The 25,326-nt window shown below is 38.2% G+C and overlaps 1 protein-coding gene across 4 annotated transcripts in view; it reads left to right on the top strand.

Annotated features, from left to right (window-relative positions):
- sgcd (sarcoglycan, delta (dystrophin-associated glycoprotein)) overlaps positions 1-25,326 on the top strand; it is a 208,334-nt gene that overhangs the window by 77,531 nt on the left and 105,477 nt on the right. The window contains exon 1 of one of the 4 annotated variants that reach the window (XM_007565490.2): positions 7,510-7,814. The exons of the other annotated variants lie outside the window; for them this stretch is intronic. Coding sequence (XP_007565552.1) covers positions 7,812-7,814 — 3 coding nt within the window. The 5' untranslated portion in view covers positions 7,510-7,811. Of the gene's footprint in view, positions 1-7,509; positions 7,815-25,326 lie in introns of those variants that run through there. 4 annotated transcript variants of the gene reach the window in all.

The raw sequence follows: 25,326 nt of genomic DNA, 5'->3' as shown, positions 1-25,326 counted from the left end.
GAGTCAATGAACCTACGGCAGTGGTGCCAAGCAGAGCTAAACGCTGCACCATTTTTCATTCCTTCTTTTTCCCTGTTCTCTTCCAGCAGAGTGTTCAGCTCATCAGAGTAGTCCCGTCTGCTGCCTGCCAAACCCATCATCTACATCACCACGCTCCAACAGAAATACAATCACTGCTTTCTATACCAAAACTAAACGTCTTGGTGTAATGTGAGCAATATCTTTAGTGTTTTTGTCCCTGTTTAAAGAGTGAAGATGGATTATGCCAGTGGTTTTCAACACTGATCCTCACAACACTGCACACATGAAAATGTAAAGTATGAGATTAAGTAATTCAGGTTAATAAAAAAAAAAAAATCAAAGAACTGAAAACAACATTGAATTATGTTGAGCTACAATCTTGTACTTGGGTTACATGTTTTTGTTTTGAACAGGCATACAGACGCCAACATTTTTGCTTTAAATATAGTTTTATGAGTAGCTTCAACTGTAACCATGCTAGCTTGGCAACTTGAACACGTCAGTTTTAGTTCTCTCTACAAATGAAATGATCAAGGTCTGTGTTAGTTTGAGAACTGTTCCAGCTGCAAATTTAACTGATGATAGCACAGCAATGCTTTTTTTTGTTTTACAAATGTTTTGCACTAATTCTTGGTGGAACTAGCATAAATTAGAAAACTCAGCTCTGTCATTGTCTACGTGACACTACTATGGAGGACCAAAACCGACATAATAGGAAATAAAAGCATACATATATATTTTGTTTTTCCTTTTCCTTACATGAGTTTCCGTCAAGTAATGTATATATTTTCGTTTTCATTTCCCCTAAACGTGTTTTTGTCAAGAGAAGTGAATATTTTGTTTCGTCTTTGTTTTGCTTCTCCCTTTTCTGCTTGCTCTTTTTCTGCTGCATCGTTATGTTAATGAGGAAAGCTGCCTTCTATGTCCAGCTCCTCTACTATTGGTCAATAGAGCTTTGAATGCTAATTTCGGCCAACTGTTCTCTATCTCGGAGGTTCACTTCACTTAAGGACTGTCAGCAAATTTCCAAACCAAACACTCCTGTCAAACATGGCACCGAGTGACTGTGCGAGACGTAAATGCCCCACAACGTCTGACCCAGTGACGTTGGTTCCAAAGCTCTATTGACCAATAGTAGAAGAGCTGGACATAGAAGGCAGCTCTCCTCATTAACATAACGATGCAGCAGAAAAAGAGCAAGCAGAAAAGGGGGAAGCAAAACAAAGACAAGACAAGATATTTACTTTTCTTGACAAAAACCCATGTTTAGGGGAAATTAAAAAGAAAATATATAAATTACTTGACGGAAACTTGTATGTAAGGAAAAGGAAAAACAAAATATATATTTATGCTTTTATTTCTTATTATGTCGGCGTTGGTCCTCCATACACTATGATCAACATCTTACACAGTCACAATAAAGTTCAGTCCACAGTACAATCCACTGCTCCCTGTGCTGATAAAGTTCAGTACAGAGTATGCTGATGTCAGCATCTTATCATTAGCATGCTAATTCTGAGATTTTAAAGTTGTTGTAGCTCCAGATAACTTAAAGTGCTCTTCTCTTTGTCAGTCAAACCTGCAGGAAAATTGTTGCTTTGAGTTGTTGAGTTCACTCAGCAAATTGTCTCTTGTTTGTACAAAAATCCTAAAGTTATAATTCAACTTTATATTTGCATTGTAACATCCACAGCTCACATAAGAAATTTTACTTGTTCTTGACATCTTTCAGTCCATCCTCTGGTCCTGTGGTGACTATTTGGAGAGAAACCCCAGGGGACTCAGCATTAGATGTAGTGAGTTACGGTTGGGTTTCTGATCAAGATGTCTTGTGGATGCTTCTGTTTGGAGGTTTTCCCAGCACACAACACTGGGAGGAAACTATAAACTATATATCCCTAGGACACTTGAGAATGAGCTTTAGAGTGCTGCTTAGCTGAAGGATGATTGGGTTTCCATCCTGGATCTGTTTTATCATTAGCATGATAAAATGAGAAAAACAAAAAAACAGATCCAGGATCCATGAAAAGTGGAGGACAATAGCTTGGAGAGTAGATAACAAGCTAACCAGTTTTATCTTCTGAGTGTTTTGGATCGTTTTTTTTTTTTTTATCATATAGTCTGTAGGTAACATTCATGTTTTCATATGCTCTTTATCTAAATACCACCTTTGTTTCAGATACGTTTTTAGTCCGTAACCCATCAATTGAAGCATAAAAGGCTGTAACTGACATGTTACAGGTTTAAAGTCTAAGTGGTGGGATCCTGTTGTTATATAGGAACGGCTTGAACTAAACTTTGAATCACCTGTTTGTTCTTTTCCGTGTGGCGCTGAGTGACAGCAGAAACAGTTCCTGCATGTGTCACACTCTGTGTTTTAAGTCCTGCCTGGGGCTTTTGTTCACACCAGCTGTCAGCTTTTCAGCCCTCCTCATTTTCTTCAGTGAATCTAAATGACACCTCAGAGGCTGAACTTTGTATCTGGCTCTGTAATTTCTTCACACTTTGAGTCTCATCATCCCGTAAGGTCGCCTTGTCAGGAGTTGCTGTCCGTCATGGTGTACGGCCGCGTTAACTAAGAGACAGAGAGAACACCAGCCTCGTTACGGCCACTGTCACCTGTACTCCATAATATAATTATCCAGAGGCAAATGATGGTCTGTCCCTCACACCCTGATCTCACATCCTCTCCCACTTCAAACTAATCATATGATATCCCTTTCAACCTCTTCTTTTTGAAGCTAACCAAACACCTGAGTCCTCAATGTCAAATTGTCCTCACATTTACAAAGCATGTCTACCACTAGATGTCCTGTAGAAAGTTGTACCTGAACTGCTTGTGTATGCCTTGTCCACACGGCAAGATTTTACAATTGTTAGATGATTTTCAAAACATAAAAATCGCAATGTGTGTGCTGTGGAGCCACACAAACAAACTGATTTTACTCACCAACATTCAGATTTCAGAATGAAGAACCTCTCCATCCGTAATCAGTTTATCCATCCAACCACTGTCAGTTTGTCCATTAATGCATTCATCATCCATATTCAGACTGTTCATCTGACCGTCTGTCCATCCATTCAGTGGTTATTTGTCCATCAGTCGGTAAGCAAGCCTCTCTGATAGTCCATCTATTGATTTCTGTCTCTCCATTCAGCTCTCTAAACCATATTGAATCAACATGATAACGTCTCTGGGGGAGTTTATGAATATCCAACAGACACTGGCAGAAAGAACCTTTCACCCTGTAGAGGAGGCTGAGTCTGCAGAGCATTGTGTTTTAGATTTTTATCAAAGCAGTGACTGAAGGCAGCTTGAAAACAATTTCTCTGCCTGCAGAAAGAAAGTTAGTGTGAAAAATAATAGCATAGTTTATCTAAAGTTAACTGCATCTCCTTGCTACATTACAGCTAAGCTAACCATTAGCTTAATGTGGTCTCTGGAGGAAAGGAGCTCTTTCTGTTGAACTTTGAACTCCAAGCACTGCTGTGGTAGAACATAGATTCCTCTACTCAGCCATGAATTTACTAATATTTCCTCTGTGAGTTGGTTCTTTGCTGTAATTTGCTTTGGAAAATGAAGCGTATTGATGGAGAAATATAAGGGAATGATTTTTGTTTTAACTCAAATGAAAGTAAGAACTTAACTGAGATGAACAGCATCCTTACAGCAGTCATAACATCCCACAGTTTAGATATGAGTGAGGCATTCAGAGACCTTCTGGTAAACATGACGTTTCACTGCAGTGTTTGAGCATCTTCAGCCTGGTTTATTTCAGAGAGTGGCATCCAGCTCACAGCTTGAGGTGCAAAACAAAGCAAACATGGCAGAAGGTAATTTGATTCCACTCGGAGATGGAAATAAATAGTCATATTTATTTATGACGGCATCTGAGACAGAAGGTCGCCGGCGTTTGGAGCAACTCTTAAGCCCCGTCGCCGGTCTGGTCTCACTCTGTAATTGGCTGTTTTCACACACGCAAAGAACCGGGCTTGGAAAGATCCGGAGGCTCTCGTTCAAAGACACTCGATGGGGGATTTACCTACCTTAGGTATGATTTCCACAACAAAATAATAAAAGCAACAACTTTCATGTATAATACTGTGAGACACACCTTGAGTAACAGGAGGGACAAAGATATCTGCTAAAGCTGTAGGATGGCAGTAAAAAGTGTCCAAAATGCAGCATAATAGACTAAACTGCAACTAAAAGGGATATACTCTCATCCTTACACAGACATGGATTTATTTGTTATATCTCAAAGGTCAGGATAATAAACTAAGATAAATTAAACATGAAAAAGTGAAACTAATCAGGCACTGCAACAGCATAAACTAACCAAGTGTTTTTGAACTAGTTTGTCGTGAAAATATTTCTTTAATCTTGAAATATGTCAAAACTTTTCACAAGTAACTTTTCAGCAACATATTCAAGATATTCAGCTCGTTTTAAGCCATTAATTCCTTAATATTGATTAATATTGATTTCTCTGACAGATTTTTTCACTTATAACATGGAAAATATGATTATTTTATTCTTCTTTTATATTATTTTATAGTTTTTCATTAAAAAGGTTTGTCGCTGGGAGGAGGTGGTTTTCTTGGCAGTATCAAAACTGGCTTATCTCTTAAAACTCCAATGGAAAGACTTTATTCGCATCACACAAGTCAAGTCATCAACAGCTGGACGTTGCTTCTGGCGCAAACCATGACGAAGGAGACAGGAAGTAGTTGGATGATAATGGTGCAGCATGTTTAGGGACTTACCGTATGAACAAACTTCATGTGTGATTTTAATTGTGTTTCTTATTTAATGGAAGCAACGCAGTTGTGAAATTATGTTTTTTTTTTAAACATTAGCAGAATGTTGACAAAGTTTGCCGCACATTTGTAATGGAAACAGAGCTATGAATTGATGAGCGTACAATAATTATGTCCTGGTTCTTTGGTTGTCCACAGTATTGTGTGTGTTTTCTTTTCTCTTTTATAATTGGTACAAACTGACTCCAACTCTATTTTTCTTACAGCCTTTAGCCTAAACCATCAACAAAACTAAAATGGTGGCAGAGCATGACTTTTATTGTTCAACAATCTCTCTATCTTCAAGTAGACCTGCTTACATGTTCATTATTTTACAGCTTTGTGGTTTTTCTCCTCTCTTTACAGAAGCCTTATTAGGGGGGCTTCCCTTTTATTTATTGATTAATGCATCATCAAGTGGAGCTGCAGCAGCTCAGGGACGCGGAGTGCCTCCCCTCCTCTCTGTGGCCTTCGTCCCAGCTGCCCGCTTAAGATGCAGGACTTGTCTCTTCTGCTGGACAATCACTCCTATTGTTCTTTTAATTTTTTTCAGGCTGCCAAGCTAAGAGACACTGGTTACATTTTGCCTCTGCTTTATGTTGGGGTTAAAGGAAAAGAAAAAAAAAACAAAACATCTGAATTATTTTTTTTTCTTTTTTTGGGAGGGGGCAGAGGTATTTAAAGTGATTTAACTTCTTTTAAATGACACAGCACCTTGTTGGGGGTTTTTTGCCACGAAAGGCTCTCTGCTGTGAAACTACTTGATGTAACATCAAAGGACAAAGTATTTCCCCTAACCTACCAGAATCGGTTTCGCCACAAACAAGCCGGCAGAGAGAATGGGATCAGTGTGGCTGTGAAGAGAGGAGGCAGGAAGAACGGGGAGAAAAGAAAGTGGAGCTTTGTAGGAGAAGCTTTCTGAAGCTTTTTCCTCCCTCGCTGTCAGGCCACAGAACATTAAAGTGGGGGAGAGGAATTTGCATTCTTTAAATCGTTCTTTCTTCTCCTCCATAACTCACATGCTGACGATCTGGCAGTAAACTTGCACATGCAGTCTGCTTAGCCATTGGGAGGAAAGAAATCTTTACTTGCCAGAAGAACAACCAAAACCACACTGGTTTGATGCCAATAAAAAGGGAAAGAAAAAAGAATTAAAGCAGATATTGGCCATTTTGTTTGCAGATTTAAGGCCTGCCTACAGGAATTTATTGGCAACTCCCATACAGTCTGAAAAATCTTAAATTAAACTTATGTTTCAGCAACAACCCACTTCTACCAGTTTTTTCTTCTAATATTTCACAAGATTGGTGGTTCTCTCACAATCTCTCTTTGCATAATCCCTCTAAATTAAAGGTGTTTAAAATGTGGCTGAGGGGCCATTTGGCCTCCCCCTGGCAACAATTCAAGAATAAATTAAATAAATTAAGAAAAACCTACAACTTTTAATCTGACAAAGATGTTAGATGGAAAACAAAGTGCTCAGTGTTTCCAAGGTCTTTGGTAACTAGGACCATCACTTATACTCTGAATTACACCCAAATCTGCTTTTAATTGCTGTTATAAAACTTGACTAAGTACAGGCAAATTTGAAAGCAGTTGACACCAAGTAAGTGTTTTCTAATGAAGACTGAACATCTTGTTTTTATTGCTGAAAACATAAAAAAATATTGGAGAGGAAATGGATCTACAGCATCACAGATCCTCCACCATACTTGAGGTATGTTAAATGCTGTTAATCACCCTTTTGTAATGTGCTAATGGTGGATAAAAAAGGTTAACACAACAGAAAAACTGTTTATCTGCTGTTATTAGCAGCTATGCTAACTTTGATCCAGTCAAGTGCCCAAAAAAGTTCCTGGGCACTTTTTTTCCAGTCTACATGACTTTTTTTGGCACCAAGTAAATGTATTTTTTGGTGCCTGGAAAACAAAAGCCTTCCGATTGTTGAGTGACAATTGGTCACTGCGGCGTTACATAGAAACAGTTGGCTGCTGGAAAAGACAAGTGTTGTTGACTTGCCATCCAGAAACCACCTGCCCCATTCATGTTGGTTGTGCGGGAGGCTTTGCTAATGCTTTTCAAAGATGTACGATTGTACAACTTTGCATTTGTTTGCAACCATTTTCATAAGTGAGTTTAAATGCTGAGTCAGGGGGCGTGGCCAGCAGCAGCCTATTTGGATTTGACGTGACCATACGCCCTAAAAGCTCAGCTCATTATGAAAGGAGCTCAAAACAGGCAGAACGGAGCAACTATAACCTCATCATCTAAGAATGATTTTGAGGAACAATGTAATGAGCATGTTTGTTTTTGTTGGGGTTTTTTTGTCCATACGTCTATCCTAACCTGTTTAGGAAGCATTGCAGCTCATTGCTGCAACACTTTGGAGTACTTGAACTGCAGTTACTGAGAAACTTCCAGGTCATTTCACTCAGTTAGGCACCTTCCTGCCGTCTGGCCGGACCCTGCGCCTGATGGATTTGCCCACAAAGCATGGTGGTAGCAGGCAAAGAAAATAAAGGAGGTTGTCATGACATAATAACACTCTGGGGTGAGTCCCGCCTCTTTAAACTTGAGACCCGAAACCCACATGTGTTCTAAATCTGGCAGGAAGGCAGAGCTGCAGCTCGGAGACACAAGACTGGAGCAATAAGAGGAGAAAAAAGGAAAGCGTCAGAGAGGAGGGTCACTGAGCGTCCAGGAAACGGCTCCCAAACTCAGGGGCTCGGTTTGGAGGAGGCGGGGAGTGGTTTGTTGCTGGAAAAGCTGACAGGCGAACAAGTCAGAGGGGAGGGGAAAAAAAAGGAGAGAGGTGGCTGCCTTGACTTTGAGTTGGTCAGTGAAGGCCTCATGCAGCTTCTCAGCAGTGACTCCATTCCATTTTTATCCGCCTGACGCTTGTCGGCTTTGAGGAGAGCTCACCAGGAGCCCAGAGGGAAGGGAAATAAAGGAGTACATCACAGGAGGGGGGGACGCAAAGGAAAGGAAACATGGTAAGTTTGTTTCACTGCCTTGTTGTGAATGCTCATTCCATGTGATTGCTGGTAGGCGGGGAGGTGGGACTCCAGCTTACGGCAGAGTTCCTCCTTCACTTTGCTCTGCTTCTGTTTTACTCTTCTCCTGAAATCTAATCACCACTTTACAAACAAAGAGTCCCTGAGCGCATCAGAGTTACACTCTCCCATTCATAGATGAATCGGCATGAGGAGTGATACCCAAGACGTTTGGCTCCAAATCCAACCTTTTTTCACCAAAGAGTGGGTGGGCTGCTTGCCACATTTCCCACATTTGGTTTAAGTTACTCTGTCCCCTTGGGGAACAGGCTGCTATAAATAAACAACAAGAAGCGGAGTGTGGACAGACTGTAGCCTACTGTCTGGATTTACTCTGGAGGGACAGACACACGACCCAACGCCAGCTGAGGGTGGTACCTATCAGGGTTGGACTTTTTCTGGCTGTTGAAGTGTACATGTTGCTGAATCTGAGAAGATCCTATCTGCATTTCCATTACAAATGTGTGTAAAACTTTTATACTCCACCAATGTCGAACAAACACAAATTCCCAGTTGCCATGTTTCCATTAAATAAGAAATTCAGTTAAAATCACACTTGAATAAGTTTTTCCATGCGACAAATCATTAAAAAACATGCCGCGCATGACCCTCCTACCACTTCCTGTGGTCTTTGTCATCTTTTCTGCAAGTTGTAACATCCGGTTGTCGATCACATGACTCATGATGTCAAAAAAGTGTTTCCATTGCAGTTTTGCAAAAGATGCAATATTTTGCTACAGCTGAAAAGCCACCTCAATTTAGTGCATAAACCTTGCATGGAAAAATATATTTTTGAAATTTGCGTATTTCCATTGAGCAAATTCAGTATTTTTATATTCAGTTTGCGTACTTATGTGGTCAATGGAAACATAGCTAGTGCATAATGCTGAAACTTTAGTCACAAAAGCCAGTCGACCTGCCCAACACCTTCTATTCTTACAGAGTGACAATCTAAATTGGAAAACTGGTCACCAAAATCAAAAGCCCAGTGGTATGTCTTGGTATGTCTTCGACTATACCATTGATCTTCCAAACCAAATTATAACCCAACACCTTTATGTCTCCTCCAGTTAGTTTAATATTGTATCACTATTCACTAAGTGCAAAAAACCTCCTTGACACCTTCAGTTGTTCCCTAATCATAGTCTAAAACAGGAACATTCGTCACCAAAATCGCAAAACTAGTCCAAATCTTTAATGTCTTGCCAATCATTGTTCACAGTATAGACAATTGATTATCAATGCCAATTGTAATGTCAACATCTTAATTTCTCTGCCAATAAATGTCCAAGACAGACCATTGATAATCAATGCTAAATTGCTGAACACATTGTTTTCATCTACCAGTTATAGTTGAAGGCAGAGTGAACTAATGTTATGATGTGAAAAAGTGTTTTCGTTTTGATACAGCCAAAAAACCTCATTCAAAGGATATATATATATGTATATTCTCACCCTCTGCGGGTGGTCTCTTTTTCATCCTCTGAGCTCGGGTCCTCTACCAGAGGCCTGGGAGCTTGAGGGTTCCTCCAGTATCTTGGCTGTGCCTAGAACTGCACATTTCTGGACTGAGATGTCTGATGTTGTTCCTGGGATCTGTTTGAGCCACTGCTCCAGTTTGGGGGTGACTGCCCCGAGGGCCCCAATGACCACAGGCACCACTGTGGTCTTCACCTTCCAGGCCTTCTCCAGTTCCTCTCTGAGGCCCTGGAATTTCTCCAGTTTCTCATGCTCTTTTTTCCTGATGTTGTGGTCACTTGGTATTGCTACATCCACCACAACGGCTTTCCTCTGTTCTTTATCCACCACCACAATGTCCGGTTGGTTCGCCATTGCCATATATATATGTGTGTGTGTGTGTATATATGTTTCAATTAAGCAAATTTATTTTCTGAATAATAAATTCAGAAAATAAATTTTCTGAATTTATTTTCTTAAACGGAAGTGTCTGATTGGATTTTTGAGTTGGGCGATATGACTGTTGGTTCAGGACCATAAGTCCAAAATGTTCAGGGGAAATTTGCCTATTTCCACCTTGGGAAGCTACATGCTACCTGAAACATTACTGGCTGGTGTTTGCAAAGCAGCCAGTGCAGGAGGACCATTCAATTATTTTCCTTGCCACTATTTGACTGTACCTTCAAGAGTAGATAGGGAAGACTGTGGACATTAGTTGCTGTGATAGTGCTAAGACTGTTAACATAAATTTGTCTGAATTTAGGTTAAGGGAGAACTTTTAATCAGTTTAAATCTATTTTTTCCCAATTACTCATGGGTGAATTCAACGTAACTTTTTCTTTGCATACCTTGTCATTCCAAACAACCTCCAGGCCGTCATTAAAGATGTTTCTGAAAGATTTGATCTGTTTTTTCCTTGGAGTACCCACCTACTATTTAAAAAAACATGACCTGTACTCCTAAAATTACACCCTTGGGAATTTGTTTATCTCCACTTGGAAAACTTTCAGAACCAGACATACCACAGAGAGATTTCAGAAGATCTCATTATCCCTCCTTTTTTTGTCTGAGTTTTTCTGCAGACTTTGCAAGCGTGACGAAACCATCGTCTGGCCACGCTTCATTACACTTATTGGAATACAGAGAGTTCATGCTCTCCATTGAGGACAGTTTTATAGATGAATATGCGAATCACAAACTCTAAATGAGACAGCCGCTCCTGCTCTGTCTATGCATAACTTTTTTTCTGGGTCAAGCAAGGTCTTTAATATTTTAGGTACCTTTCATTCTTTACATCAGCAGTGCAGGACAGGGACTAAGTTTTAAATGTCTCTAAATTAGTTTTTGTTGTTGAATCTCCTAGAGAATAGAGTTCTGCACTTAAGCTTAAAGAAACTGTATTTTTACTTAAAGAGATGCATGCAGAAATGAACTCTGGTCCTGAGCTTACATAACCTTTGACCCCCAACATCAAAAGAGAAGTTAAAGTTGGTGATTAATATCACAAAGACTGAATTTAGAATGAAGTAACACTGCAAACTCTTGACAAATAAATGAGTTAAGAAATAAGAGAGTGGAAGAAACATGGAGAGGAAGCAAGAAATAAATACAAATCTATGAAAAAAGACAGAAGGTAAGGAAGGAAATGTAAATGTGTATAAGGAAATAATGCAGTAGCAAAAGAAGGAAGCAAAGAAGGGAGGAAGAAGAACATTTATAAGAAAGGAAGGAAGGATGGAATGAAATGAATAGATAATACATACTTACATAAGTAAGGAAGAGTGAACATTTAAATGGAAGGAAACGTGGATGGATGGAAATGTAAACTTTTATAAGGAAATAAGGAAGGAAAGAGTAATGTGAAAAAGAGGGAAAGCACCAACAAAGAGGAGATTAAAACGGATTAAAAGAATGAAGGGAAACAAAGTATGTGAGGCGAAACATAAATGAAAGTAAAAAAAAGGAAAATGGAGAGCAGCTCTTTGGTTCATGTAGGCTGAAATCTGGTCTAAGATGTTTAATATCTGATTGAACATGAATATGTTTCACCGTGAATAAATGAATCATGCTGAAGAGCATCATCTTAACATGCAGGTTGCAACTTATTTTCATAGACATAAAGATGTCTTTATACAAATACCAATAACTGCCTAACCTTTATCCCTCGTCACTTTAACAGATTGAAGCACGTTTGTAAAAACTTAGAAAGAGGTCCAAAATGGATTTCCTCCTCTTTTTGCCTTATAAAAATACACAGCTTGGAGAAAAATCCATTTTCATAGTTCTGTGCACCTGGCAATGTAACACATATATTGCAATTTGATTCACTTTAGATGATCATTTTGGCTTTGATTCAAACCAGCTTTATTCATGCTTCCTGTGGGTTTCATTGTGCTTAAGCTGTTTGTAGAAGCAGTAGAAACCAAGTACAAAAATTAGGAAATGTGACTTGTGTATAATAGATCCCCTTTAAAGCTTGTGTAATGGTTGTGTGTGGTTGTAAAACGAAGAGAAGAAGTGTGAATCTCCAGCCAGCTCTGTCTTCTGTCTCATCTCTCTGCTGCTGCAGCAAGGAAGAAGTCCAGAGCTCCTCTGAGAGTCGGACATGTCAAACATCCCACCTGTTTCTGGTCCCACAGCAGCTGCAGGTCCACACAGAGTTATATTGGGAACTGAGTCACAGCTATAAACATACCATCCCCCCCGTCCCTGACTGTCCGTCTGCAGACAGCTTCAGATTTTCACCTCTGTCTGCAGTGATATGTTTGCACTCTGCAGCTCTAAAATCGTGGAATGGGATCAGTCTATACACTGAACATCTTTCTGTTGGTGCAGACTTCTCATGGGAAAACACTGCATTTACTCTGTTTCAATGCAAACATTAAACACCAATATAACTGCAGTAATTTAACATAAAGACAGGTTGTATACAATAGTGTATAAACAACTTAAACATCACATCCGAATAGACTTAATGTGGCTGCTGTTTCCTATCTGCTTCCCTTTAAGCCTTTGTGATGAAGCTGCACAGGCTCAAACACAGGAAGAAAACTGCTGTTTATCTTAATTAGAGCTTTGCTGGAGGAAGATACAATGTTGCACCTCTTAATTCTCACTGGTTTTTCACACATTCATGGCAAAGTTTTTAGCACCAATAACTTCAAGGTTTTCTGGGAAACTTCATTAGCCTTTCAAGTCGTTGTGGAGGAGTTTTGGCCCTCTCTTCTTCCCATCAATCATTCAGTTCATTGAGGTTTGTCAAGCTTTATTTGTACATGACCTTCTTAAAGGGCACATATTATTCAAAGTTCACCATTTGCCCATTTTTGTTCTTCCATTTAGGTTTCTACTGTTCATAAAAACAGCATTAAAAGCAGTGCTTAAAACTTGTCTGCAGATTGATGGATTGATGGACAGCAACAGTTTATTCTTGGATCATTAATGAGAAATATTTTAGTTTATCAATGAATTTGACAAGTAGCACCTTCCTGCTAAGTAACCCCACTTGGTTAGATGCTTTTCCCCCTCTAGGTTTAAAACTAAAGTGGTGATTTTGGACTATAAACATAAGTCTTTAGAAGACAACTTGTTTTGATCAGATGTAAAATGGATGGCAGTGGACCAACTGACTTCTTTTCTACTTGAAGTAGAAGTTTGTCATTTGTGAGTAAATTCATGTTAGTGCGTTGCAATGTGTGTATTAGGCTGTGTTGACACAACAGGCAAATGCAACCATACACGACTCTTACGTGGCAGTAAAAATGGCCCAATTTAGTCTTTTTCATCCCTCCAAAAAATCATGTTTGTGCTACTTTCTAATCAGATACATATTCAATAGTTTCAAAGTGTCTGGAACCACAGTTGTCATGTCACATTTTACCTGACTTTTACATTTATGTGAAACATGCATTGTAATTCTATGAGTGGTGCATTTGAATTGCTGAATCAATTAGTACCAACATTTCTGAATGGATGATTCACCATTTTACAGCAGACTGAATCAACACTATATTTCTGGGTCTGTGTCTTTAAAGATTTACTGCTACGTATCTCTGTACTATTCTTGTATCTCAGTTTATACAGATTTGTAGACCTTTATTTTTCCAATTGATTTTTATCACTTATACTGGAATCAGACATATTCAGGATACTTTTTTTTTTTAACAAAATAAGGTTTCCTTTGACAGACTGATAAACAACTGATTGATAACAGACCAGTTGTCTCTGAAATATGAGTAGAACTATAAAATGCAGCAGACTAAATATATCTTAGTATTTGTGGTCATTTATCTATGGAACAAATTTAATGTTAAACTCTGTTTTTCCATGTGTCTTGGTGTTGTTTTAGTTATTGTTAAAAATTCTGCATAATGCTCTATTATTCCTTCAGAATGTCAATCTGTGGTTAAAATATTCACTAATTCTGCTTCTAGTTTTTTCACTACATACATTAATAAGCAGGGGATTGGGATAGCCAGCTACTTCTGCATATCAGGGAATTATTGAACTTAGTTTTCAACAATGCAGAATATATATGTAAATTTGCATTAGAATGCTAATGTTGTTTGAGCATATAACATGTAACTTTTCATGCTGTTGTATTTATTACCTTGTTAAATATGACTTTGCTTGTTGTGTTTTATAGCATGTAAAACATATCAACATGTTGAAAGCTTAATGTTTACTTGCTGTTTCTGGCATACTGAGGACAAATCCAAAATGTCATTTTTTTTTATTTTTATTTACTTTTTTACTTAAAACATATGGGGACTATTTTTACTTTACCAAATACAAATGTGTTGTATAATTTATACTTTGAATGGTTAATCTGCAGCACATTTGCACCATCAGATATGTAATATAAAATTGTAATTTGCATTTGTTTCACATGACAAGTGGTGAAATACACTATTTACTGGTTATTTAGGCTGTGATCAAACAGAACAAGTCTAATTGGATTCCAGTCAAAATGTTTCTGCTTAAAAATACCTCCTACCATAAATATATAAACAAAGAGAGGAATTAATTAACAACAAAAGTTGTTTTTCTCTTCTCACTTAGCACAGAACACTAGCAGTTTGGGTAATGTGTGTTTCTATATTCATTACAGCAGTGTTGTCCAGTTTATTCACTGATTGCACTCACTATGAGTTCCCGCAATCACAAATTTTAAAACGTGACACATTATCACATTTGAGCAAAGTCAAACTAAAAGCCGAGGTTTTTACTTTCGTTTTACTCACAATGTAAAAATGTTGCTGAGTTTTAATGACTGTAATCAACTCCTTGGGAGAACAAAGCGAGGTAATACAAGTTGTGATCTGGTTAGAGGTCTGATTGGCAGATAAATGTTTGTTTGATGCAAATTGGCTCGTTCTGCTAATTGCTGGTGTTTCTCACAGTGTGACTTTGCATTCTGTGTTCAGCAGTTTTGCAACTCCAAATTGTTGCTCAGGATTTCTGTGTGGTTCATCTCATTACTTCCAGGCAGGGTTGTCATGTTTTTTCTGGAAATTACCGGTGATTCTCAGATTGAAATTTCACCTGTTATTTCAAGTGATTGAAACCAAATAGCCCATTTCACCCTGAACATTTCACGTGCAAAATTGACTGAATGCTTCTGGAGTCAGAACCCAGTTTGAGAGACTTCCTACAACGTCTCTCTTCCTAAATATATGGAAAAATAAATGCTTTGGCCTTTTTGTTTCATTGTTCTCTTCAAAATCCTCAAGAACATTTAGTCAAGAAAAACAAATGTGAGCTTAAGATACTTTAAAATCAGCTTCAAGTGAAATCGTAGCATTTACAGCAGTGGTCCCCACAGTTGGCCCAGGAGGGCCTCATCCTGCATGTTTTAGTTCTCTCCCTGGTGGTACTAACAACCTTTTCAGCATGTCAATGTTCTTCTTAGGCCTTCTAATGAGCCGTCATTTGATCCAGGTGTGCTAAACCAGGGAGAGAACTAAATCATGGAGGATGCCGGGCCTCGAGGACCAACTTTGGGGACCACCGATTTAGAGAAAAAATTTATAACTTCATTGCTGTCAGAAAATGACCCTTAGCTTGAAAAAACTAAGGTTTTATTTCTGAAAAAGAAGTCAAAGCAGAAGAAAAGGCACCGATAACAGGAAAAAACCAAGATGTGCATAGCAAAGACCTCTCGTCCGTCTTCTCCCAATGTAAGCAATGCAATGTTTAATGTACGCAAAAAAAATTAACCATGATGTTTTAATCTTTGTACTTTTATTTATAAAACTTTGACTTTGTCAATATAACTACTTGATTTTTGAAAGAGTAATTCAGACTTCTTTATTTGAAACATTTAGAATATATTTTTCTAGAAATTAAAAATTATATTTTATTTGAATTAAATTTGATCTCAAATATGATTTTAATCACAAAACAAAATGTAAAATACAAGTTATTTTCTTAATGAAAAGTCCTGTTGTCTGAATTTTGATTAAAGTTCTATTTGAATTTGAGCATCAGTTTGGCTATTTTTATTTATCTTTTGTCTTTTTTTTATTCTATAGTTCTTCTAATATAAATATAAAATTTGCTGGTTTTTTTTAATCTTGAGAACCTCTAGCCCCATTTTTAGTCTTTAGAAAACCTTTAACAAAGTCATTTTTATTAATGCCATAAAAGGAAGTGATTAGAAGATAAGGTTTATATTTTTGTTTTTGTCATTGTCTATGGAAACCAAAGGATTTCTGTATTTTCTTATATTCTTAAATGGAGCTCTTTCTTGCTTCCTTTATTTATTTATTTTTAAAATGCCATCTGTATTTCACTGTTCCCATTAATTTTCCTGCTTCTCTCTTTGCACACCCACCTCTGTCGGTTTCCTCTGTCACGTCCCTGAGAGTGTACAACATGACCGATTGCCACTTAGTATAAAAATTGTTGTTCTAAATGGTGGCGGGCTCCCAAACAACGGAGCAGCATGCATACAAATGAATGTTTAGCCGGCATCAGAGAAGATGGACAGCTGCAGCTGAGCACCTATAATGATGATGCCGTGGGATGGACGCAGTCTGCAGCCGGCAAGGCAGACTTTTACTGAAAACCATCTTTAAGTGAAGTTAAAAACACCATCAGTCAGCTTGTCGCTCCTCGCACACGGAGAATTATACAAAGTGCTTTCGTCCGGAATGAAATTACATGTAACATAAAGAATGATTTTCTCCTAAATCTCCTTCTGTGACAAGTTGGTGACCTTCCTTCCCTTCAGTCTGCAGCCTTTATTGTCTGCTGGTGTGTTTTAATGTCATGTTTTAGGTTTATTTTTTTTATATACTTTGACATATGCACATATTCAATAAATTAGATTAGCATAGAAAAGTGCATTTATTTCAGCAACTCAGTTCACCTTAAATAAACTCAATTCATCGTGAACAGTAAAACAAAAAACAAAACAAAAAAAAAACCCTAAATCTTATAAAGTATTTTTGGTCTAGTTTAGGGCAAATATCTTAATGGACTTGAAATAAGACAACTAACTTACAAGCAACTTTGAAGCAAGTGGTAGGAGTTAGTTGTAGGTAAGTAATTACCTAATATTCATTAAAAACACTAGTTCCACTTTCTGTTTTTTTTTTTTTTTCACTTATGGGATAAATGACTTATTACAAGTGAAATAAAGTGTCAATGGACCAAGTATTCTTAACCAGTATTATGGAATTATTTACCTAATACAAGCATGCTTTTACATTAGTTCAGTCTTATTTCAAGTAGACTAATACAAGTAACTAGACCAAAAATACTTTGGAGTGTGGGTTTATGGTCCTAATTTTTATTTTATTTTATTTTTATCTTTAGTACAGTTTCTTATGTTATGTCTGCTTTGTGATTCTGGATGTTTGTAGTTCACACTGCAAATCTGTTGTCAGATAAACACAGACATGCTGTATGTAGCCTGCTGGGCTTTGCTGCCCAAACCGATGCAGTTTGTGGTAGAGCAGGTGGGAGACGGTTTTAACACACTGTTTGAGAAAGGAAGGCCTTCAAGGACACACACCATGTCTGACAATTAGTGTTCTTGATAGTGAAAATAAAGTTTTAGCTCTTTTCATAGTGAAGCAGTTGTTGTTGTTTTCACTGTAATGTTGTACAAATAGATGTTTTTTTTTTTTTTTTTTACAGATTTTGGTGAATTTACTGCATTCACACCTGACAGCTCACAAAGCCTGTGACTGTTTGAACCTTCCACAGTGATTCTTTTAATAACTTTGGCTAAAAATGATGAAGAACCAACTAATATTTTTAAATGGATTCATCCATTCACTAGACTGTTTATCTGTGTCTGTCCAGACAGTCTGTTTTTACAAGCTTCATATTTAACTCAAAAATGAATGGGCGTTTCCTTTTTATTTCTGCTTGTGCTCTGTTGTCATATTAGTCCTATATTCAATTTAAAAGTATTTGTTTTAAAATTCTTTTCAAAAATTAGTCTGAAAGAACCGATAACACTGGAAATTTAAGGGTGCATTTCCATCAGGCCCTTTTAGTCCGCTTTAATCCAACTGTAGTTTGTTTGTGCAGAAAGTCTGGTTCATTTGGGAGGTGTGAGAATGGAACTGAACTGCTGATCTGGACCAAAAAAGTGAACTCTGGTGCTGTTTGGTTTAAATGCATAATGTGAATGCAAGCAGACCAGAGAGCGCTCCAAAAGCCGGAAGTGGACTGTAGCACGGGGCATTCTGGGTAAATGCAACCAAAACAAACTTGCAAGTCTAATGCTAATGGAAGATGTGGCTCAGAGACCTGAACAATGACCGTTGGTGTGTTTGATCAGTTTATAAGATTTCCTCTATAGAAAGGTTTTCATAGTCGAACATTTTCCTTTTAGAGCCAGCCTTATAATCATTTCAGCTGAGATATGAGGTTTGGACTGTGTGGGAATCAGAACATATACCAAAGCGGATTTCATCAGTCAGATTGGTGGTTGAAAATAAATCCTTTCCCACCCAACCTGTTTGGATCTTTTTCCGCTCCAGAGCTTCAAAGTCGACAACAAATCCTCCCTCTTAACTTCCCAATCCTGTGTCAGAAGTGTCATAGGCTCCTTCTTCCTCCTCTGCTCACACTCTGAGATGCTTTTTTATGTCTGAAATGTATCTTTTCTTTCTGTAGATTGTTATCCAATGTTTACTTTTCAGTTTCCAGCATTTTCAGGTTTCAGATTTTGCGTTTACTTCTCTGAATCCGTTGCTTCAGCAGCCTCTTCATTAGAGTCTGTCTGCACTGAAACACAAAGAGCTGTGCAGCACTTTGCGTAAAAGCACTTTTGAAACATAAATGAAAAGTCACAATGATAGCTGATATCGGCCGGCACCGTCTCCCCCTTCTTCTGTTAATAAAAAGGACTGCCAGTCTATAGTTATAAAGGTCTTTCTCGTCCCCATAGTAACTGATTGCAGACTGCTAAGAAACTTCTTTGCTTTGAGCCAATGTGACTTCCATACATCTGAACATGAAGATATGGACTCAATCCCAGACTGTTCAATACTATTGAGCGTCTTCTTCAGCTGTAAACAAACACTAATTTACTCGTCGAGTTCAGAGAAATGTCGTCGGCTCAGATTTCAAACTTTGTTGTCTTAAAACTTATGACTTCTTTTTTTTTTAAATTGTGATCTCATTAATAAAATAACAGCAAAGGAGTGTAAGATTTTAAAAGCTCATAGCCCATTAAATAGTACTTTTATCTACATATCAGCTCCAATTTCTGCTAATTGTACCATTTATTGGTGAAAGTTTCTCAGATTTCCAGGAAGGTGGTTTCCATTTTGGCATTTAATCTTAATAGTGTTTAATTTCCATTCATCTTAAGTAATAATCACTCCAAATAAGCTGAACGGAGAATCTAAATTGTGCCATCACTCATCAAGCAAATGACAAAAATAAAAACCACAGGAACAACAACAGTGAAATCAACCAATTGCTCTTAAAATGTAACTAGCCCCCTTGTGACAGGATAGTCCCGCCCCTGACAAGTTTTGTAAAAGTCCTAAGTGGGCGGAGCTAAGCGACACTGAGGGCCATGGCCAAGTGGGGTTATTATATTTCAAGTGTACTGAGATTTTCACTAGAAACTAGAACAAAATTATCTGGTAATATTTTGTGTTTTTGCTGTGTGGTTATGCACTAGTCGATCTCAGGAGGCCAGTACTGACACGGTTTTAGGCCAAATAATGCAGAGCTGAACAAATTTACATGAAAATGTCAGTTTGCACAGAAACATGAAGATAAAGACCTAATCTATTTAGGCAGTTTATCATAAAAAATTTAATATGAACGATCCACCTGCTGTGCCCTGAATGCGCCGTCTCACAACTTCCTCCTGCCCCGTATGGACCCAAATTGTTCTGAAGGATTAATCTGCCTTCTACTGGTACACTGGAGACTGGAATTACAAGCACAAAGTTTCTCCAATTCAGGTAATCAGAAATTCAGCAAGACTTTGTACGATGAGTAGGAACTCATCGTACAAAGTCTTGCTTTGTACGATGAAAGATGGCGCTTTCTCCTTCTGGACCAGTATGCAGACGCGCTCCAAAGCCTCCATAACTCCTCATTGGCTGTCAGCTCTTGGAAAGCGAGATGCGTTAGTGTCCAGGTCTTAGATAATGGTTGGATGAGCTCATGGGAATCTTCTTTTGGTCGATTTAGTTACCAGTACTCTTTGCTTACAGTTCTGTCTGTAGTCCAGTTGTCTCTTCAGAAGTTGATGTCCAACAACTTTCAGGTCCAACACACCCAAATCCAGCGGCTCTTTAGCATGCAGTTAAATTTTAATTCAGTTTGGCTAATGATCTAATTATTTGATTTTGATTCAGGTAAATTTTTTAGTCCCTTTACACACTCTACTGCCAGCAGTTCATTCTGACTTAGGAAGCTGTGACTCATGTTTACCTTTCATAGAATTAATTCATAATTTTGCAGAAAAAAAACTCAAAAAGTGAAAGTATGTCATATTTATCTCACTGCAAATATGTGTATCCTATAAAAGGATAGACACTCTGATGTTTCATTGCCTGCAGTGGTAAGAATCTAATGATGCGACTTTGTGCAGCTTGTGAAGGTCTTTGATTCTTTCTTTCCCTGGTATCTGCAGCTCACCAGCAAGCTATTACGAGCTGCTATTTTCTCCAGTGGTCTACCACAGAGTGTTGCATCTGCATTAGTAAGTAATCAGGGCAGACATTAAGGGTCTTCTTAAGATATACAGGGCTGTACAGGATCTATCTGACAGTGTGAGAGTGTTTTCTTTAAATATTGGCAGCGTGAACCTTGAGCGTTTGCTTTGTAAGTGTTCCTGTATTATTCAAAGCATGGAGAGTGAAATCTCTCCAGGTTGCGGCTTATGTGAACTCACTATAATCTTATTTGGGCAGAATAAAAGTTCAGCATTAGCTCAGACATCTTGTCTGCCAGTGTGTCCCTTTTTTCAAGCTCACTTTTGACTCTCCCTGGAGATCTTTTGAGGTAAGAGCAATGATCTGCAGCGCTCACCAAAGTAGAACAGTCTTTCTGACAGAAATTCACTCTGCAGCTGAAACCAGTCTCACAGGTATCCTGAAGCTTTTAGACTTGTTGGAAAATTTGTCAGGGCTCATTTTTCAACAAGTAAAATCAGTACTAACCATCAAGGAACACAGGCAGGACTCTTTGGACATCTTAGAGAGAGAGGTGTCATTGGTTTTACTTCCAATTTTTAAGCAAAAATATCCTTTAACAAAACAGATTTTGTGGATCTCTAATGATCTGAAAACTTTAGGATGGGAGAAAAGAAGAAAATATAGAAAAATCTGTCCAGACTTAATTTCCTATCCCATTTTTCAGAAGGCTTATGTTACATAAAGTGGACATGGATCTTTTTTCACTAAACAATTTCCAAAGCAGGTTTGGATGTGGTGAGCAGGATGTTTCTTCCATTTCTCGTCTGTTTGATGAAAGACAAAATGATGAAAACAGTGGATTTAACTTATTGCATTTCTATATGCTTCTGTTTACATGCTCATTGAAAATCCAACAACAGTGATGTTTTATTTGTGCTGTTTTGGTATTTTGTTCACAAAAAGCTGTATTTATTTTCATATTCGAAGCTGCAGATGAAAGTTGTCTTACTGTGATGACAGTATGTTTGGAAAGTATCAGAGTATGATGCTCTGTCTGCCAAATATGGAAGCAGTGATAGTCAGAAGTAGTCAAAACTAATCTTCTCTGTGGAGCTTGTAGAGCTGACAAACTGGCACTCTACTTTTTGTTTTAAAAGTTCCATGTGTTCAGTTTGTCTATAGCTCACTGAAATGGAAAAGGATATTTTGTGACAAAAGCTGTCATCCACAACCCTGAAATTATGTCAGAATTCAGAGAAACTGTTGGAATGTTTTGCTCCAGTTCTGACCAACATTTTTAGATGCACAATAATGTATAATGGCATTAGCGCTCTCATTTCTTTATGCTACACCATGCATTGAGTTTGATCCAGGTCTTACACTTTAAAATACAATTACACCTGATACTAACCAAACATATGTAAGCCCTCTACTCAACTGTCACCGGTTCGAGTCCTGGCCTCATGACCTTTGCCATATGTCTTCCCCCTCTCTTATTACCTACTTTCCTGTCTAACCACTTTGAGAAAGAGGCCACCAGAGCAAAAAATAAATAAATAAATACTTCAAGAGAATGCTACACATGAAAAATGGAAGTTCTAATAATCATAAGGCAGGTGAACGCAAAACACACTTGTTCATTTTATTCAGACAAAGTTTCAGCTAATTATGATTAGTTTGCTATCTGACAAATAATTTTATTCAATCAACTTTATGCTCACAAATAACACCAGTAATTGCTTTGATGGTCTGACTAAATCAAAGAGTGAACTTTGATTTCGTCACTTCCTTCAGGTTGGAGTTGTTTCTTACCTTAAATATGATACTTGAGTTGTGGTATATTTTGGAGAATTTCTGGAGATATCCAAGGTGGTTAATCCGTGTTTTTTTTTTTTGTGTGTGTGCATGAAGTGGCCACACATCCATTGGTATTTGGGACAACAAGCAACTTTTTGTTTATAGCCATAAATGCTCTCATAATCTGCATATTCATCATATTTGGCTTTCAGGATGTAACTCTGTTTGTCTTTTTTTTGTGTGACAGAGGAGTGTATTTAAAGTTCAAAAAGGTCTGAATATTTTTTACTAGTGTTAATTTCCTAAGGAACCCTGTTTGTGCAATCACTGTTTTACATTCTCACTCCACCCTTATCGCTTTTCGTCAATATGTATGAACACAAACAAGCCTTGAGAAGTTCGGTTGAACTGCTCTGCAAACAAAGTTATTGTTGTTATTATTCAGCGCCAGTGCTCCCCTCGAGGGTGCTTCCACTGCAGAGCATATGAGTGTTTATGGTTCATGACACAATTATGATTAAGATGTTAGCCTCTAACAGTGAGGAGGAGGGGGCGGAGAGGGAATGAGAGGAGGAGGAGGGGAAAAGAGACAGGCAATTTAGCATCGGCAAGCCTCTGGTGGGATAAAGGCGAGCGGCGCACTGCTGACCTGTCACTGTGCTTCTCTCTGATCTGAGAGGACTCTCTACCCAAACATTAGCCTTCTCTCCTTGTTTTCAGCACCATTTCTTCTTAACAAGCTGTATTTCTACTAAACTCTGAAGCTGTGCTGGGAATTCCTCACATTTCTCGCTTGTTCGCTCACATCTGGGAATATATCCCTCTAATGTGCCGAATCAGACTGAACAAACTGTTTAATTTAAAAACACAAAGCGGTTACTTTTAAGCTTCAGTGCTGGCATAGAGGGTCCTGACTGGTGGTGATCTGACAGACACCTCATGGTGTCTGAACTAAACTTTAGATCACTAGAAAAAAGGAACACATTGTTGGTTTAGAAAAACCTGGACTCATGCAGGAGTGGTTCTTCCTGGAACGAAGTGTAAAAAACATCCTGACATGTAAAACAAACTCAGTCAGTTAGGACTAGAGATGCACCGAACTGATAATATCTGTATCAGTCCAGATATTGGAAATAAAAAACTCTAGATCTGGAATTATGACATTAAGGGCCGATCTATTCAGTCTAATTCTATAATTTGTGTGGTGTATTTTTAAATTTCAGTTAGAATAACTAATTGTACTTTTTTAATAATTTGAAAGGTTTGTTGCAGTTTACTTTTGCATGTTTGACCAAAGAAGTCTACATATTGTTTTGTCTTGTTTTTTTTTTTGTTTTTTTGTCTGTTTCAGTTTCTTTATTATTTTACATGCAGTTTTGTCAGATTGGGCTGGAAAAAAACAGCTTTGGGCGGGTTGTTAAAATTTTGGCTGCTTTTTCACAACTTCTGTTGGGTTTTTAGAAAGGTGTAAGAGGAAAATTATTTGGAAATGGTTATCAGGTGGCAGAAAAGCACAAAGCTCTTGAATGCAGTAACATAGCATTCATAAATATATAAATCTCTAGAATCTGTTGAACTCGACATCAATGAATAGTCATTAGCTAATCAAGTGTCACTATGTAGTGTATCCAGTTTATCCCCTGGCAGTTGATGGATGGATGGATGGATGGATGGATGGATGGATGGATGGATGGATGGATGGATGGATGGATGGATGGATGGTACGTCACATTAATCAGTGGATGGATGAACACTGATTGTAGACTGCAGGAAATAAAGTTTAGAAATTCAAATGTTTTCCCACCTTCAGACCTGGATCATCCTGTGGATGTTTCTGGACTGCGTTGGGCGTCACTGTTATTCTGGAACAAGCAGCAGATACTCAGGGAGACGTTCAGACCAGAGGAAACCTGGCAGCTGTCTGTGTTGCCTGGAAGACGTTTATGGAGCAGCTACTTACATCCATTTTTACATCTCTTCCTCTGCTCATGGAAATTTCTTTTTTTAATTCCCAATTCAGCCTTTTTTTTTTTTTTTTTTTCCCCACATCCCTTTTGGCCTAGGAGTTGCTGCTAATGGCTGTAGCTAGCTTGTGTATTTATAAAGTCAGAATGCGTGCAACCTCCAGTAATGGTCTATATATTGGCAGCGGCCATCAGCCTCACACTGCATCTATAAAAGTCCTAATGGAGAACTGCTTGGCTATTTGGCAGTAGGATTGACCAATAACATTTCGTAAAACCTCATTTCTCTCCCTAATCAGAGACAGGCTTTGTTTTTGGACCATTGGGTTTTCCAGCCGCTCTGTGCATGAATAGCTGGCTCAATGAGTGGCACCGTTGGACGGCACCAGGAGGGATTCGGGGGGGCGCAAAGGCCAATGATTTGATTTGCCACCAATTTGCCACTTATTTTCTTTCTCCTCAGCTCCACTTTCTTAACGCACACCTTCACGCTGGTCAGAGTGGCCATTATTTAGCTTCCCACCAAGCACCATTTAGTTTCCCCGGCCTGCGTGTCCTTTCAGACTTTATTGGAAAGCTATCAGTTGCTCTTTGTGCATGCATGAAGAGTCTGCACAAAGCAGAGAGCAGTTATATATCATTACTGCGCTGCATTTATTTGATTTGTGACACATGTTGTGAGAAAAGTGTATGTACGACGTGACAGCATGTGCATGTGGCAAAGACAAACCAGTTACTAAAACTTGGGGCTTCTGATTAGAACTCCAATCTGCTTGTCAGGAAGCCAGGTTCTGATCATGTGTCATGTATTCATACTGCCAAGTTCATATTTGTTACATTTTTGAAAATATATCTTTTTTTAATCCAATTCTTTTGTATTTAAACATTGTTCTACACATTTACAACACTTTAATAACATTGTTCTGCCATCCATTCATGGATTGTAAATATTTAATTTGATTTTATTTTCATTTCATTCGCTCAATAAATATGAAAAGTTTATGTAACGACTGTATTAACCTTTATATTTGTAGCTACACTTTCACCTGAGTTTCCAGTACTTTGTAAAATTCACATTTTACACATGTTTTGCATTTCCATTTGAGTGCT

Source organism: Poecilia formosa, unplaced genomic scaffold (genome assembly GCF_000485575.1).
Source record: "Poecilia formosa unplaced genomic scaffold, Poecilia_formosa-5.1.2 Scaffold177, whole genome shotgun sequence".
Taxonomy (NCBI): domain Eukaryota; kingdom Metazoa; phylum Chordata; class Actinopteri; order Cyprinodontiformes; family Poeciliidae; genus Poecilia; species Poecilia formosa.
The sequence above is the reverse complement of the archived record's forward strand: the minus strand, read 5'-3'. Positions and strand labels throughout refer to the sequence as shown.